At 34.8% G+C, this 18013-nt stretch overlaps 1 protein-coding gene across 2 annotated transcripts in view; it reads right to left on the reverse strand.

Moving 5' to 3' along the window:
• gnpat2 (glyceronephosphate O-acyltransferase 2) overlaps positions 1-17121 on the reverse strand; it is a 42199-nt gene extending 25078 nt beyond the window's left edge. For both annotated transcript variants that reach the window (XM_065026120.1, XM_065026119.1), the window contains exons 1-3: positions 17016-17121; positions 10478-10672; positions 7694-7870 (exon numbers count right to left, since the gene is read on the reverse strand). In XM_065026120.1, coding sequence (XP_064882192.1) covers positions 7694-7870; positions 10478-10672; positions 17016-17024 — 381 coding nt within the window. In that variant the 5' untranslated portion in view covers positions 17025-17121. The remainder of the gene's footprint in view (positions 1-7693; positions 7871-10477; positions 10673-17015) is intronic.
• Positions 17122-18013: the final 892 nt, after the last annotated feature.

The following is an 18013-nucleotide window of genomic DNA, read 5'->3' on the forward strand; positions in this document are numbered from 1 at the left end:
AGCTAACTAAAAAGCAGCATTAAGAGGATGACTTTCACTTTAGCAGTGATAAATTTGAATTTTGAGGAAAAGATAATGATTTATTTGAAAGCAAATTTTAGTATTTAAATTTGTATTCCTCCAAACCTCAGTATTCTATTTGATTACTCTAATAGGTAGAGATTCATTTGTCTTTAGTAGTATCTCTTCATTTGATGAAAATAATCATTCTAAACCTTTGTATTATAATAGACCCTATTCCTATTTGTACTGAAAGAGCTTAGTGCTTGGCCCTCCTATTTGATTATAATAAAGCTCATTAAAAGTAGCATCCACTATTTGTACCAAACTTATAATAAGTATTCTATTTGAAAAAGCCAAACCTTGACCCAGAAAATATAAAAACTATTGTATATCGAATCTTCCATTCCTCTCAAAATTTTAGAGAAGGCTAATAGTATTCATTTGCCTTATGAAGTAAACTATTTGTATTAAATGCTTAGTATTGGTATTAGATTATAATAGCACTGAGATTCTATTTGTATTGAAGGTGGTAAATGACATTTTATTATAATAGTAGTATTCTATTTGTATTATAATTAGTGCTGCTTTTGTATAATCGAGTCACCTATTTTATTTGGAGAGATAAAGTAGTATTCTATTTGTTATAATAGTAGATCTTATCTGTCGGAAAGATAATCAGTTTGTATTCTGAATGGTTTGTCCTCTGACAAATCAACTGTAAAGTATTCCTAGGTTTGTTTTATACTATTGTTTTAGTATATTTTACCTCTTTGTATTCGAAAACATAATGTAAACTTTATTTGCTATGCGGATGACACACAGCTGTATTTCAATGAAACATGGTGAATTATAATAGTAGTATTCTATTTGAATTATAATGTAGTATTCATTTGTTTTATAATAGTAGTATGGCTGCAAATTTGTATTACAAATAGAGATATTCTAGGTTGTATAATAGTATTAATCTTAATTTGTACATTATAATAGTGAAGGTATTCTACTTTGTATTATAATAGAAGTATTCAAGACCATTATAATAGCTTTATTCCATTTGTATTAAAAGTAGATTCTTTTGTCCAAAAATGATGCAGAAAAATTAGTCCATGCTTTTGTATTATAATAGTAGTATGCTCTATTTGTATTATAATAGTAAGTATTCAGTTTGTATTATAATAGTAGTATTCTATTTGTATTATCCAGTGTAGTATTCTATTTGTATTATAATAGTAGGGCTATTTCTAGGTTTTACTTATAACCTAGTAGTATTACATGGGCTTGCTATTACCTAGTATTCTATTTGTATTATAATAGTAGTATTCTATTTGTATTATAATAGTAGTATTCTATTTGTATTATAATAGAATATTCTATTTGTATTATAATAGTAATATTCTATTTGTATTATAATAGTAATATTCTATTTGTTTATAGTAGTATTCTATTTGTATTATAGTAGTATTCTCAATTTGTCTTTATAGTAGTAGTATTCTATGGGTATTATAATAGTGTATCTCTATTTGTATTATGAATAGAAAATATTCTAGCATTATAGCTGTCTCTGCCTGGCCGATTTCTATTCCACTGGGATTCTCTTTGTATTATAGTAGTATTCTATTTGGCTTATAATAGTAATATTCTATTTGTATTATAATAGTAATATTCTATTTGTATTATGGGTAGTAGTATTCTATTTGTATTATAGTAGTATTCTCAGGATTGTAATTATGGTAGTAATATTCTATTTGTATTATAGCTAGTAGTATTGGCAAAGTTTGGGTTATAGTCCTTCCTGTTTGTGTTATGATGGGGTAATATTCTATTTGTATTATAGTAGTTTATTCTGCATTTGTATTATAGTAGTATTAGGGTATTATATAGTAGTATTCTATTCCTATTATAATAGTAGTATTCTATTTGTATTATAATAGTAGTATTCTATTTGTATTATAGTACCTAGTATTCTATTTGTATTATAATAGTAATATTCCTATTTGTACTATAGACAGTATCCTATTTGTATTATAATAGTAGTATTCTATTTGTATTATATTATTCTATTTGTATTATAATAGTAATATTCTATTTGTATTATATAGTCTCTATTTGTATTATAGTAGTAATATTCTATTTGTATTATCTAGTAGTATTCTATTTGTATTATAGTAGTATTATATTTGTATTATGTAGTACTACCTAGCAGTGATAGTGTCCCCAGTACCTGATTTGTATTATAGTAGTAGTTTCTATTTGTATTATAGCTAGTAGTATGAACATTTGTATTATGGTAGTAGTATTCTATTTGTATTATAATAGTAGTATTCTATTTGTATTATAGTAGTATTCTAGGTTTTTAATAGGTTTTCTATTTGTATTATAGTAGTATTCTATTTGTATTATAATAGTAGTATTCTATTTGTATTAGCTATTTGTACCTTATAGTAGTATTCTATTTGTATAATAGTAGTATTCTATTTGTATTATAGTAGTATTCTATTTGTATTATAATATTTGAGTATTGTATTTGTATTATAGTAGTAGTATTGTATTTGTATTATAGTAGTAGTATTCTATTTGTATTATAGTAGTATTCTATTTGTATTATAATAGTAGTATTCTATTTGTATTATAATAGTAGTATTCTATTTGTATTATAGTAGTAGTATTCTATTTGTATTATAGTAGTAGTATTGTATTTGTATTATAGTAGTAGTATTCTATTTGTATTATAATAGTAGTATTCTATTTGTATTATAATAGTAGTATTCTATTTGTATTATAGTAGTATTCTATTTGTATTATAGTAGTAGTATTCTATTTGTATTATAGTAGTAGTATTCTATTTGTATTATAATAGTAGTATTCTATTTGTATTATAATAGTAGTATTCTATTTGTATTATAGTAGTATTCTATTTGTATTATAATAGTAGTATTCTATTTGTATTATAATAGTAGTATTCTATTTGTATTATAATAGTAGTATTCTATTTGTATTATAGTAGTATTCTATTTGTATTATAGTAGTATTCTATTTGTATTATAATAGTAGTATTCTATTTGTATTATAGTAGTAGTATTCTATTTGTATTATAGTAGTAGTATTCTATTTGTATTATAATAGTAGTATTCTATTTGTATTATAATAGTAGTATTCTATTTTGTATTATAGTAGTATTCTATTTGTATTATAGTAGTAGTATTCTATTTGTATTATAATAGTAGTATTCTATTTGTATTATAATAGTAGTATTCTATTTGTATAATAGTAGTATTCTATTTGTATTATAATAGTAGTATTCTATTTGTATTATAATAGTAGTATTCTATTTGTATTATAATAGTAGTATTCTATTTGTATTATAATAGTAGTATTCTATTTGTATTATAATAGTAGTATTCTATTTGTATTATAATAGTATTACAGTATTTGCAGTATAATAGTAGTATTATTTGTATTATTTGTATTATAGTAGTAGTATTCTATTTGTATTATATAGTAGTATTCTATTTGTATTATATAGTAGTATTCTATTTGTATTATAGTAGTAGTATTCTATTTGTATTATAGTAGTAGTATTCTATTTGTATTATAGTAGTAGTATTCTATTTGTATTATATAGTAGTATTCTATTTGTATTATAATAGTAGTATTCTATTTGTATTATAATAGTAGTATTCTATTTGTATTATATAGTAGTATTCTATTTGTATTATAGTAGTATTCTATTTGTATTATAATAGTAGTATTCTATTTGTATATATAGTAGTATTCTATTTGTATTATAATAGTAGTATTCTATTTGTATTATAGTAGTATTCTATTTGTATTTATAGTAGTATTCTATTTGTATTATTATAGTAGTATTCTATTTGTATTATAGTAGTATTCTATTTGTATTTATAGTAGTATTCTATTTGTATTATAATAGTAGTATTCTATTTGTATTATAATAGTAATATTCTATTTGTATTATAGTAGTAGTATTCTATTTGTATTATTATAGTAGTATTCTATTTGTATTATAGTAGTATTCTATTTGTATTATAATAGTAGTATTCTATTTGTATTATAATAGTAGTATTCTATTTGTATTATTATAGTAGTATTACAGTAGCAGTATAGTAGTAGTATTCTATTTGTATTATAGTAGTATTCTATTTGTATTATTATAGTAGTATTACAGTAGCAGTATAGTAGTAGTATTCTATTTGTATTATAATAGTAGTATTCTATTTGTATTATAGTAGTAGTATTCTATTTGTATTATAGTAGTATTCTATTTGTATTATAGTAGTATTCTATTTGTATTATAGTAGTATTCTATTTGTATTATAGTAGTATTCTATTTGTATTATAGTAGTAGTATTCTATTTGTATTATAATAGTAGTATTCTATTTGTATTATAGTAGTATTCTATTTGTATTATAGTAGTATTCTATTTGTATTATAATAGTAGTATTCTATTTGTATTATAATAGTAGTATTCTATTTGTATTATAATAGTAGTATTCTATTTGTATTATAGTAGTATTCTATTTGTATTATAATAGTAGTATTCTATTTGTATTATAATAGTAGTATTCTATTTGTATTATAGTAGTATTCTATTTGTATTATAGTAGTATTCTATTTGTATTATAGTAGTATTCTATTTGTATTATAATAGTAGTATTCTATTTGTATTATAGTAGTATTCTATTTGTATTATAATAGTAGTATTCTATTTGTATTATAGTAGTATTCTATTTGTATTATAAGTAGTATTCTATTTGTATTATAGTAGTAGTATTCTATTTGTATTATAGTAGTAGTATTCTATTTGTATTATAATAGTAGTATTCTATTTGTATTATAGTAGTAGTATTCTATTTGTATTATAATAGTAGTATTCTATTTGTATTATAATAGTAGTATTCTATTTGTATTATAGTAGTAGTATTCTATTTGTATTATAATAGTAGTATTCTATTTGTATTATAATAGTAGTATTCTATTTGTATTATAGTAGTATTCTATTTGTATTATAATAGTAGTATTCTATTTGTATTATAATAGTAGTATTCTATTTGTATTATAGTAGTAGTATTCTATTTGTATTATAATAGTATTACAGTAGCAGTAAAGCAGTAGTACTCTATTTGTATTATAATAGTAGTATTCTATTTGTATTATAATAGTAGTATTCTATTTGTATTATAATAGTAGTATTCTATTTGTATTATAATAGTAGTATTCTATTTGTATTATAATAGTAGTATTCTATTTGTATTATAAGTAGTATTCTATTTGTATTATAATAGTAGTATTCTATTTGTATTATAATAGTAGTATTCTATTTGTATTATAATAGTAGTATTGTATTTGTATTATAGTAGTAGTATTCTATTTGTATTATAGTAGTATTCTATTTGTATTATAATAGTAGTATTCTATTTGTATTATAGTAGTAGTATTCTATTTGTATTATAGTAGTATTACAGTAGCAGTATAGTAGTAGTATTCTATTTGTATTATAATAGTAGTATTCTATTTGTATTATAGTAGTAGTATTCTATTTGTATTATAGTAGTAGTATTCTATTTGTATTATAGTAGTATTCTATTTGTATTATAGTAGTAGTATTCTATTTGTATTATAATAGTAGTATTCTATTTGTATTATAGTAGTATTCTATTTGTATTATAATAGTAGTATTCTATTTGTATATAATAGTAGTATTCTATTTGTATTATAGTAGTATTCTATTTGTATTATAGTAGTAGTATTCTATTTGTATTATAGTAGTAGTATTCTATTTGTATTATAGTAGTATTCTATTTGTATTATAATAGTAGTATTCTATTTGTATTATAGTAGTATTCTATTTGTATTATAGTAGTAGTATTCTATTTGTATTATAATAGTAGTATTCTATTTGTATTATAATAGTAGTATTCTATTTGTATTATAGTAGTATTCTATTTGTATTATAGTAGTATTCTATTTGTATTATAGTAGTAGTATTCTATTTGTATTATAAGTAGTATTCTATTTGTATTATAATAGTATATTCTAGAAGTATTATATAGTAGTATTCTATTTGTATTATAGTAGTATTCTATTTGTATTATAATAGTATTACAGTAGCAGTAAAGCAGTAGTATTCTATTTGTATTATAGTAGTATTCTATTTGTATTATTATAGTAGTATTACAGTAGCAGTATAGTAGTAGTATTCTATTTGTATTATAATAGTATTCTATTTGTATTATAGTAGTATTCTATTTGTATTATAATAGTAGTATTTTACATAGTAGTATTCTATTTGTATTATAGTAGTATTACATTTGCAGTATAGAAGTAGTATTCTATTTGTATTATAATAGTAGTATTCATTTGTATTATAATAGTAGTATTCTATTTGTATTATAGTATTCTAGTTGTATTATAGTATTCTATTTGTATTATAGTAGTATTCTATTTGTATTATAATAGTAGTATTATTATAGTAGTATATTTGTAGTAGTATTCTATTTGTATTATAATAGTAGTATTCTATTTGTATTATAGTAGTATTCTATTTGTATTATAATAGTAGTATTCTATTTGTATTATAGTAGTATTCTATTTGTATTATAATAGTATTCTATTTGTATTATAGTAGTAGTATTCTATTTGTATTATAGTAGTAGTATTCTATTTGTATTATAGTAGTATTCTATTTGTATTATAATAGTAATATTCTAGAAGTAGTATAGTAGTAGTATTCCATTTGTATTATTATAGTAGTATTCTATTTGTAGTATTATAATAGTATTACAGTAGCAGTATAGTAGTAGTATTTTATTTGTATTATTCTAGTAGTATTACAGTAGCAGTATAGCAGTAGTATTCTAGTAGTATTATAATAGTAGTATTACAGTAGCAGTATTCTATTTGTATTATAGTAGTGGTATTACAGTAGCAGTATAGAAGTAGTATTCTATTTGCATTATAGTAGTGGTATTACAGTAGCAGTATAGAAGTAGTATTCTATTTGTATTATAATAGTAGTATTACAGTAGCAGTATTCTATTTGTATTATAGTAGTGTTCTAGTAGTAGTAGCAATATTATAGTAGTAGCATTCTATTTGTATTACAATATTATTTGAGTAGCAGTAGTAGTATTATAATCAGTAGTAGCTATTCTATTTGTATTATAATAGTAGTACTATTATAGCAGTAGTCGTATTCTAGTTCTATTATACTAGCAGTATTCTATTTGTATTATAATAGCAGTATTCTAGTAGTAGTATTCTATTTGTATTATAGTAGTAGTATTCTATTTGTATTATAATGGTAGTACTATTCTAGCAGTAGTAGTATTATAATAGCAGTATTCTAGTAGTAGTATTCATTTTGAATTATAATAGTAGTATTCTAGTGGTAGTATTCTACTTGTATTATACTAGTAGTATTATAGTAGTAGTAGTAGTATTATAATAGTTGTATTCTGACCCTATTGAGTCCTTCCCGGTTGATGTTGAGGCTGAAGAGCCTCTTGAAGACTACTGAAGGTGAACTGTATACTACTGTATTATAGTAGTTGAGTTCTAGTAGTAGTAATAGTATTCTTTGTATTATAATGTTGAGGCTGAAGAGCCTCTTGAAGACTACTGAATTCTAGTATTCTTTGTATTATAATAGTAGTATTCTAGTAGTATTCTGACCCTATTGAGTCCTTCCTGGTTGATGTTGATGTGGCTGAAGAGCCTCTTGAATACTTTACTGAGGGTGAACCCCAGCAGTCTGATGAATCCCAGCTGGAGGTTCTGAGACATCTCATCCAGTATCCCGGACGCCTCCTCTCTCACCAGATCCACACTCTCACCAGTCTCCATGGCCACCTGCACAGAGAGGTCAGGGTTCAAGGGTTAGATGTCGAGTTCCTGCAACTACATTGGTTGCGTCAAGATTAGACTACTGCAAGGCTGTACTCTCCCGCCAACCAGATGAGATAAACATTGCTAGTGCTAAATACTGCTGAAAGACGCAGGACTCCTTATTGTCCCTAGAATAAGGTAGAGGACCTTATGATAAGCTGTAGACCACACTATCTACCGAGAGAGCTTTCATCTGTATAATTCGTAGCCGTCTATTTACCACCACAGAACAAAGCTGGCACTAAGACCGCACTCAACCAACTCTATTAGGCCATAAGCAAAGAAGAAAATGCTCACCCAGAAGCAGCACTCCACTAGGAGTGCAAACTTAAATGTGCAACCAGGGAGAAAAAAATAATAATCCTAGACCACCTTTACTCCACACACAGACATGCATACAAAGCTACTCGATGTCTGTTTATTATCTGTGGATAGTCACTTCGCCCCCCACCTACATGTACAGATTACCTCAACTAGCCTGTACCCCCGCACACTGAATCTGTCCCGGTAGCCCCCTGTATAGAGCCTCCACACTGCCCTGTATAGAGCCTCCACATTGACTCTATACCGGTACCTCCTGTATAGAGCCTCCACACTGCCTTGTATATAGCCTCCACACTGACACTATACCGGTACCCCCCTGTATAGAGCCTCCACACTGCCCTGTATAGAGCCTCCACATTGACTCTGTACCGTAACACCCTGTATATAGCCTCCACATTGACTCTGTACCGGTACACCCTGTATATAGCCTCCACATTGACTCTGTACCGGTACCCCCTGTATATAGCCTCCACATTGACTCTGTACCAGTACCCCCTGTATATAGCCTCCACATTGACTCTGTACCAGTACCCCTGTATATAGCCTCCACATTGACTCTGTACCAGTACCCCCTGTATATAGCCTCCACATTGACTCTGTACCGGTACCCCCCTGTATATAGCCTCCACATTGACTCTGTACCAGTACCCCCTGTATATAGCCTCCACATTGACTCTGTACTTTACCCCCTGTATATAGCCTCCACATTGACTCTGTACCGGTACACCCTGTATATAGCCTCCACATTGACTCTGTACCGGTACCCCCTGTATATAGCCTCCACATTGACTCTGTACCAGTACCCCTGTATATAGCCTCCACATTGACTTGACTCTATATAGCCTCCACGTTGACTCTGTACCGGTACCCCCTGTATATAGCCTCCACGTTGACTCTGTACCCCCTGTATATAGCCTCCACGTTGACTCTGTACCGGTACCCCTGTATATAGCCTCCACATTGACTCTGTGTATATAGCCTCCACATTGACTCTGTACCGGTACCCCTGTATATAGCCTCCACATTGACTCTGTACCAGTACCCCTGTATATAGCCTCCACATTGACTCTGTACCGGTAACCCCTGTATATAGCCTCCACATTGACTCTGTACCGGTACCCCCTGTATATAGCCTCCACATTGACTCTGTACCGGTACCCCCTGTATATAGCCTCCACATTGATATACCCCCCTCCAGCCTCCACATTGACTCTGTACCGGTACCCCTGTATATAGCCTCCACATTGACTCTGTTGACTCCACATTGACTCTGTACCGGTACCCCCTGTATATAGTCTCCACATTGACTCTGTACTGTACCCCCTGTATATAGCCTCCACATTGACTCTGTACCGGTACCCCTGTATATAGCCTCCACATTGACTCTGTACTGGTACCCCCTGTATATAGCCTCCACATTGACTCTGTACCGGTACCCCCTGTATATAGCCTCCACATTGACTCTGTACCGGTACCCCTGTATATAGCCTCCACATTGACTCTGTACTGGTACCCCTGTATATAGCCTCCACATTGACTCTGTACTGGTACCCCCTGTATATAGCCTCCACATTGACTCTGTACCGGTATAGCCTCCACCCCTGTATATAGCCTCCACATTGACTCTGTACTGGTACCCCTGTATATAGCCTCCACATTGACTCTGTACTGGTACCCCTGTATATAGCCTCCACATTGACTCTGTACCATATAGCCTCCACATTGACTCTGTAACCCCCTGTATATAGCCTCCACATTGACTCTGTACTGGTACCCCCTGTATATAGCCTCCACATTGACTCTGTACCGTAACCCCTGTATATAGCCTCCACATTGACTCTGTACTACCCCCTGTATATAGCCTCCACATTGACTCTGTACCCCCTGTATATAGCCTCCACATTGACTCTGTACTGGTACCCCCTGTATATAGCCTCGTTATTGTTATCGTGTTACTTTTTATTTTAGTCTACTTGGTAAATATTATTTTCTTCTTCTTGAACTGTTGGTTAAAGGCTTGTAAGGAAGAATTTCACGGTCAAGTCTACACTTGTTGTATTCAGCGTCATGTGACAAATAAAGTATATTTGATTGGCTATATATTGATATGACTAGCTGATATGTTAAACACCTATTGTAAGGCCTTGCATGTGTCTGCAATGTGGTCGGGCAGGAACTGGACTTAATGTCCTGTGATTGGTTGATCCTGTTGAGTGTACAGGATTCTCGCTCGCATGCACACTGTACCTCCTTGGTGACGTATCGTAGGTACTGTGACTCCAGAACCATCCTGTTGAGGGCGCCCGCGGAGAGAGGAGGGGCTCCCTTGTAAGGGGAGGGGGTAAAGGTTCGGAGGGCGTGGCCTAGGTCACTGCTCCTCCTCCTCTCCTCCAGGATGTCCATAAACTCATCCTCCTGCTTGAAGCCTGAGGGGTCCTCACACTGCAACAAGGAAACACCATTCAAAATGGTGGAAATGTCATATCTGGTGTGTGTTGATTTGAAGGCATGATTACAACCTGGATGAAGACATCTTGTTCAGGAAAACAGCCTGGGAAAGAACACTCAGATCAACACCTTTCCTCGTTGGACATATTCAATTGTGTCATTCCCAACTTCCTTCACATGGTTATTTTCCATTTTGTGCGACTAGGTCTAGGTCTAGCTCCAGGTCTAGCTCCAGGTCTAGCTCTAGGTCTAGCTCTAGGTCTAGCTCTAGGTCTAGCTCCAGGTCTAGCTCTAGCTCCAGGTCTAGCTCTAGGTCTAGCTCTAGCTCCAGGTCTAGCTCTAGGTCTAGCTCTAGGTCTAGCTCCAGGTCTAGGTCTAGCTCTAGGTCTAGCTCCAGGTCTAGCTCTAGCTCCAGGTCTAGCTCTAGCTCTAGGTCTAGCTCTAGCTCCAGGTCTAGCTCTAGGTCTAGCTCGGTAGTTCTTGGGTAGTTGTTTAAAAACAAGCGAAATCGCAAAAATGGTGTCTGGACCCTTCCATAACATGTCATAAGAAATCAAACTCCTCCTTTAAGGTCGCTACATTCTTCAGATACTAGTCATTACTTCAAAAGGAAGGATTTCCTAAGTGTTTGAACGGGGCCACAGCTGCCTAGTCGACCTGATAGCGAGCCAGCCTTGGACTGTGGACATTGAACACTCCGTGGCAACAACCAATAGGCTAGCATTAACAGGCTTTATTTACCAACCAATAGGCTAGCATTAACAGGCTTTATTTAACAACCAATAGGCTAGCATTAAACAGGCTTTATTTAACAACCAATAGGCTAGCATTAACAGGCTTTATTTACCAACCAATAGGCTAGCATTAAACAGGCTTTATTTACCAACCAATAGGCTAGCATTAACAGGCTTTATTTACCAACCAATAGGCTAGCACTAACAGGCTTTATTTAACAACCAATAGGCTAGCATTAAACAGGCTTTATTTACCAACCAATAGGCTAGCATTAACAGGCTTTATTTACCAACCAATAGGCTAGCACTAACAGGCTTTATTTAACAACCAATAGGCTAGCATTAAACAGGCTTTATTTAACAACCAATAGGCTAGCATTAAACAGGCTTTATTTAACAACCAATAGGCTAGCATTAACAGGCTTTATTTACCAACCAATAGGCTAGCATTAAACAGGCTTTATTTACCAACCAATAGGCTAGCATTAACAGGCTTTATTTACCAACCAATAGGCTAGCATTAACAGGCTTTATTTAACAACCAATAGGCTAGCATTAACAGGCTTTATTTAACAAACAATAGGCTAGCATTAAACAGGCTTTATTTAACAACCAATAGGCTAGCATTAACAGGCTTTATTTACCAACCAATAGGCTAGCATTAAACAGGCTTTATTTAACAACCAATAGGCTAGCATTAAACAGGCTTTATTTAACAACCAATAGGCTAGCATTAAACAGGCTTTATTTAACAACCAATAGGCTAGCATTAACAGGCTTTATTTACCAACCAATAGGCTAGCATTAAACAGGCTTTATTTAACAACCAATAGGCTAGCATTAAACAGGCTTTATTTAACAACCAATAGGCTAGCATTAACAGGCTTTATTTAACAACCAATAGGCTAGCATTAACAGGCTTTATTTAACCCAATAGGAGGAGCTGAGCATTAACAGGCTTTATTTAACAATTTTCAATAGGCTAGCATTAACATGCTTTATTTAACAACCAATAGGCTAGCATTAACAGGCTTTATTTAACAACCAATAGGCTAGCATTAACAGGCTTTATTTAACAACCAATAGGCTAGCATTAACAGGCTTTATTTAACAACCAATAGGCTAGCATTAACAGGCTTTATTTAACAACCAATAGGCTAGCATTAACAGGCTTTATTTAACAACCAATAGGCTAGCATTAACAGGCTTTATTTAACAACCAATAGGCTAGCATTAACAGGCTTTATTTAACAAGCTGGCCAATAGGCTAGCATCCCAGACTAAGAGGATCAGCTTTATTTAACAACCAATAGGCTAGCATTAACAGGCTTTATTTAACAACCAATAGGCTAGCATTAACAGGCTTTATTTAACAACCAATAGGCTAGCATTAACAGGCTTTATTTACCAACCAATAGGCTAGCATTAACAGGCTTTATTTACCAACCAATAGGCTAGCATTAACAGGCTTTATTTACCAACCAATAGGCTAGCATTAACAGGCTTTATTTACCAACCAATAGGCTAGCATTAAACAGGCTTTATTTACCAACCAATAGGCTAGCATTAACAGGCTTTATTGAAGAGGACCAGAATAGGCTAGCATTAAAGATATATAACAAGCAATAGCTCCCAGATTAACAGGCTTTATTTACCAACCAATAGGCTAGCATTAAACAGGCTTTATTTAACAACCAATAGGCTAGCATTAAACAGGCTTTATTTACCAACCAATAGGCTAGCATTAACAGGCTTTATTTAACAACCAATAGGCTAGCATTAACAGGCTTTATTTAACAACCAATAGGCTAGCATTAACAGGCTTTATTTAACAACCAATAGGTGGTGAGCCCAAGCCCAATAACATGAAGTTGATCGATCCCCATCGAGGGAGGAGCTGATTAAAAAATATATATGACAGTAAAATATTTATTTTTTAAAATATTATTTTTCATGGCTAGCTAGCTCCCAGACTGAAGAGGACAGATTGCTAGCTGGCTCCCAGACTGAAGAATTAGCTGCAGACATTTTGTCATAAAAAAAGTACATTTCAACACCGTCTGCGAAGACAAATTTGCTGAACTGCTAAACTTGGAACCAAATCAAAAACCCCCTGGTGATGGAGGCAGCCAATGGCCTGCTTCTATGCAAACAGCCTCTTGTGAAACCGTGATGTCTGATGAACATAGCTAGCTAGCTATCTCCCAGACTGAAGAGGATCAGATATAGCTAGCTAGCTCCCAGACTGAAGAGGATCAGATATAGCTAGCTAGCTAGCTCCCAGACTGAAGAGGATCAGATATAGCTAGCTAGCTAGCTCCCAGACTGAAGAGGATCAGATATAGCTAGCTAGCTAGCTCCCAGACTGAAGAGGATCAGATATAGCTAGCTAGCTAGCTCCCAGACTGAAGAGGATCAGATATAGCTAGCTAGCTATCTCCCAGACTGAAGAGGATCAGATATAGCTAGCTAGCTAGCTCCCAGACTGAAGAGGATCAGATATAGCTAGCTAGCTAGCTCCCAGACTGAAGAGGATCAGATATAGCTAGCTAGCTAGCTCCCAGACTGAAGAGGATCAGATATAGCTAGCTAGCTCCCAGACTGAAGAGGATCAGATATAGCTAGCTAGCTAGCTCCCAGACTCCAGATATAGAGCTAGCTCCCAGACTGAAGAGGATCAGATATAGCTAGCTAGCTAGCTCCCAGACTGAAGAGGATCAGATATATAGCTAGCTAGCTCCCAGACTGAAGAGGATCAGATAGCTAGCTAGCTAGCTCCCAGACTGAAGAGGATCTAGCTAGCTAGCTCCCAGACTGAAGAGGATCAGATATAGCTAGCTAGCTAGCTAGCTAGCTCCCAGACTGAAGAGGATCAGATATAGCTAGCTAGCTAGCTAGCTCCCAGACTGAAGAGGATCAGATATAGCTAGCTAGCTCCCAGACTGAAGAGGATCAGATATAGCTAGCTATCTCCCAGACTGAAGAGGATCAGATATAGCTAGCTATCTCCCAGACTGAAGAGGATCAGATATAGCTAGCTAGCTAGCTCCCAGACTGAAGAGGATCAGATATAGCTAGCTAGCTAGCTCCCAGACTGAAGAGGATCAGATATAGCTAGCTAGCTCCCAGACGGAAGAGGATCAGATATAGCTAGCTAGCTCCCAGACTGAAGAGGATCAGATATAGCTAGCTAGCTAGCTCCCAGACTGAAGAGGATCAGATATAGCTAGCTAGCTCCCAGACTGAAGAGTATCAGATATAGCTAGCTAGCTCCCAGACTGAAGAGGATCAGATATAGCTAGCTAGCTAGCTCCCAGACTGAAGAGGATCAGATATAGCTAGCTAGCTAGCTCCCAGACTGAAGAGGATCAGATATAGCTAGCTAGCTAGCTCCCAGACTGAAGAGGATCAGATATAGCTAGCTAGCTAGCTCCCAGACTGAAGAGGATACATATCTGTTTGAGCTTTTAAATACGAACCGATCGTTTGACCATTTAGCCTAGCTAGCTAATGTCCATTTCATTAGTTATATCTCTGTCAGTGAACTAAAGTGATTGTCGTGTTTTGTCATGATTATCGGTCTCACTTCAAGTACCTAGCTGCAGGTTTATAGAAACACCATAAACTGGGTGGTTCGGGGCCCTGAATGCTGATTGGCTGACAGCTGTGGTATATCAGACCGTACACCATGGATTTGACAAAACATGTATTTTCACTGCTCTAATTACATTGGTAACCAGTTTATAATAGCAATAAGGCACCTTTGGGGTTTGTGGTATATTGCCGATATAACACTGCTAAGGGCTGTATCCAGGCACTAGGCCCGCCCCGCTCCAGTCAAACTAGGCCCGCCCCGCTCCAGTCAAACTAGGCCCGCCCCGCTCCAGTCAAACTAGGCCCGCCCCGCTCCAGTCAAACTAGGCCCGCCCCGCTCCAGTCAAACTAGGCCCGCCCCGCTCCTCGCTCCAGTCAAACTAGGCCCGCCCCACTCCTCGCTCCAGTCAAACTAGGCCCGCCCCACTCCAGTCAAACTAGGCCCGCCCCACTCCTCACTCCAGTCAAACCAGGCCCGCCCCGCTCCAGTCAAACCAGGCCCGCCCCGCTCCAGTCAAACCAGGCCCGCCCCGCTCCAGTCAAACCAGGCCCGCCCCGCTCCAGTCAAACCAGGCCCGCCCCGCTCCTCGCTCCAGTCAAACCAGGCCCGCTCCTCGCTCCAGTCAAACTAGGCCCGCTCCTCGCTCCAGTCAAACCAGGCCCGCTCCTCGCTCCAGTCAAACCAGGCCCGCTCCTCGCTCCAGTCAAACCAGGCCCGCTCCTCGCTCCAGTCAAACTAGGCCCGCTCCTCGCTCCAGTCAAACTAGGCCCACTCCTCGCTCCAGTCAAACTAGGCCCACTCCTCGCTCCAGTCAAACTAGGCCCACTCCTCGCTCCAGTCAAACTAGGCCCACTCCTCGCTCCAGTCAAACTAGGCCCACTCCTCGCTCCAGTCAAACTAGGCCCACGCCTCGCTCCAGTCAAACTAGGCCCACTCCTCGCTCCAGTCAAACTAGGCCCACTCCTCGCTCCAGTCAAACTAGGCCCACTCCTCGCTCCAGTCAAACTAGGCCCACTCCTCGCTCCAGTCAAACTAGGCCCACTCCTCGCTCCAGTCAAACTAGGCCCACTCCTCGCTCCAGTCAAACTAGGCCCACTCATCACTCCAGTCAAACTAAATTTCACATTTACGTTTCACGCTTGGCTTTTCTTACGATCCTAACTAAATGTTAATTCAACCTTTTGGCAGCTCTCTGGTGCCATATTCCTGACTCAAATGAACAAAATGAGTCATTCTTGGGCTCCAGAGTGGCACAGCGGTCTAAGGCACTGCATCTCAGTGCAAGAGGCGTCACTACAGTCCCTGGTTTGAATCCAGGCTGTATCACATCCAGCCGTGTTTGGAACTCCCATAGTGCAGTGCACAATTGGCCCAGCGTAGTCCTGGTTTGGCTGGGGTAGGCCGTCATTGTAAATAATATACTGTTCTTAACTGACTTGCCTAGTTAAATTTTAAATTTAAAAAAAAAAATTAAATGTATTTAACGAGTCGAAAAGATCCGAGTCAGTAAAATGAGCCGAACACTACTCTTTGGATAGGTCACCAGCGGTCTACTTAGAAACGGACAACCTGATTGGCAGACGTGATCAGCAGAGAAAATACCATGGATAGTACGAGTTTTGATTGGTTAACAATGTAGTACTCGGCGGCGTTTGTCTGTTCAGCTAAGTGAACATAAATCAGTATTTGTAGGAAGAAAATAAATATGCAAGAATTCGACATTGCCAACAAACGGAAGTGTTCAGAATAAATACATATACACAATATATATATATATATATTTTAAATAAAAACAACTGTTCCTCCCTCGACAGAGCTCGATCATTTCGTAAATGAAAGCAAGCCTGCTACGGGGCACAACCTTCAAGTAGTTATTTAGTTAGCAACAACAACCAACCGAGAGCGAGCCTGTCAGCATGTTAAAGTACATGACTCAAGGGTAGTTTTAGGGCAACGTCAAGACTATATAAACCCACGCTAGACAACATAACAAACAGGGCAGCCTTACCGTCGTCATTTTCGTCGCAGGGGCGTCAGCTCCGTCTCCGTGCTGGTAGCAAAGTGTGTGTCCCCTTACGCTTCGAACACAGATCACGCTACCGGAAGACTGCCTGTGTAGGCTGGGACCAATAGGGTCGCTGTATTTCGGGAACTCCTCCCGAAAATGTCACTCTACCGCAGCGGCCCCATAATTATGAATGAATATGCTCCGGACAAAGACAGGACATTGTAAAGATAGACTAAACTCTTCAATAGAAATCCCAGATCACACTTGTAGGCGATGTTATTTTTTATTTGTTGTTTTTTTATGAGCAAATATCAACAACCAAAAGAGGAATAATCACATACAAACACTTTACATGGCCAGAAATCCTAAACAACAAATCATATTCATTAATAATACAACATTTACATTTACATTTAAGTCATTTAGCAGACGCTCTTATCCAGAGCGACTTACAAATTGGTGCTTTCACCTTATGACCTCCAGTGGAACAGCCACTTTACAATAGTGCATCTAGGTCTTTTAAGGGGGGGGTGAGAAGGATTACTTTATCCTATCCTAGGTATTCCTTAAAGAGGTGGGGTTTCAGGTGTCTCCGGAAGGTGGTGATTGACTCCGCTGTCCTGGCGTCGTTAGGTTAAAGTAGTGCCATATTGTTTACATTCATTTATAAAGTGAAGAAAGTTAGGTTTTGAATTAGACAATTTGCAAATATGAAATGTACCTGATATCATTAGCAGTTTAATTAAATATATTACATCTTTATCAATGTCAGAAGTTCTGAAATAAATCATATTAAAACTATTACATTGTACAACCTGTCCTGTTTTCTTTGTAACAAAGTTCTGTATATTAATCCCAAAAACTCTACTATAAATACGGGTTAAAAACAAATGCAAAATGGTCTCCTACTCCATTCCACATAAATCACAGATATATTCAATATTCAGCTTGAATCTTTACAAAACATGTTTATCATTCATGCATCTTAATTCTATGTA

The sequence above is a fragment of the Oncorhynchus nerka genome, linkage group LG13 (assembly GCF_034236695.1).
Source record: "Oncorhynchus nerka isolate Pitt River linkage group LG13, Oner_Uvic_2.0, whole genome shotgun sequence".
Taxonomy (NCBI): domain Eukaryota; kingdom Metazoa; phylum Chordata; class Actinopteri; order Salmoniformes; family Salmonidae; genus Oncorhynchus; species Oncorhynchus nerka.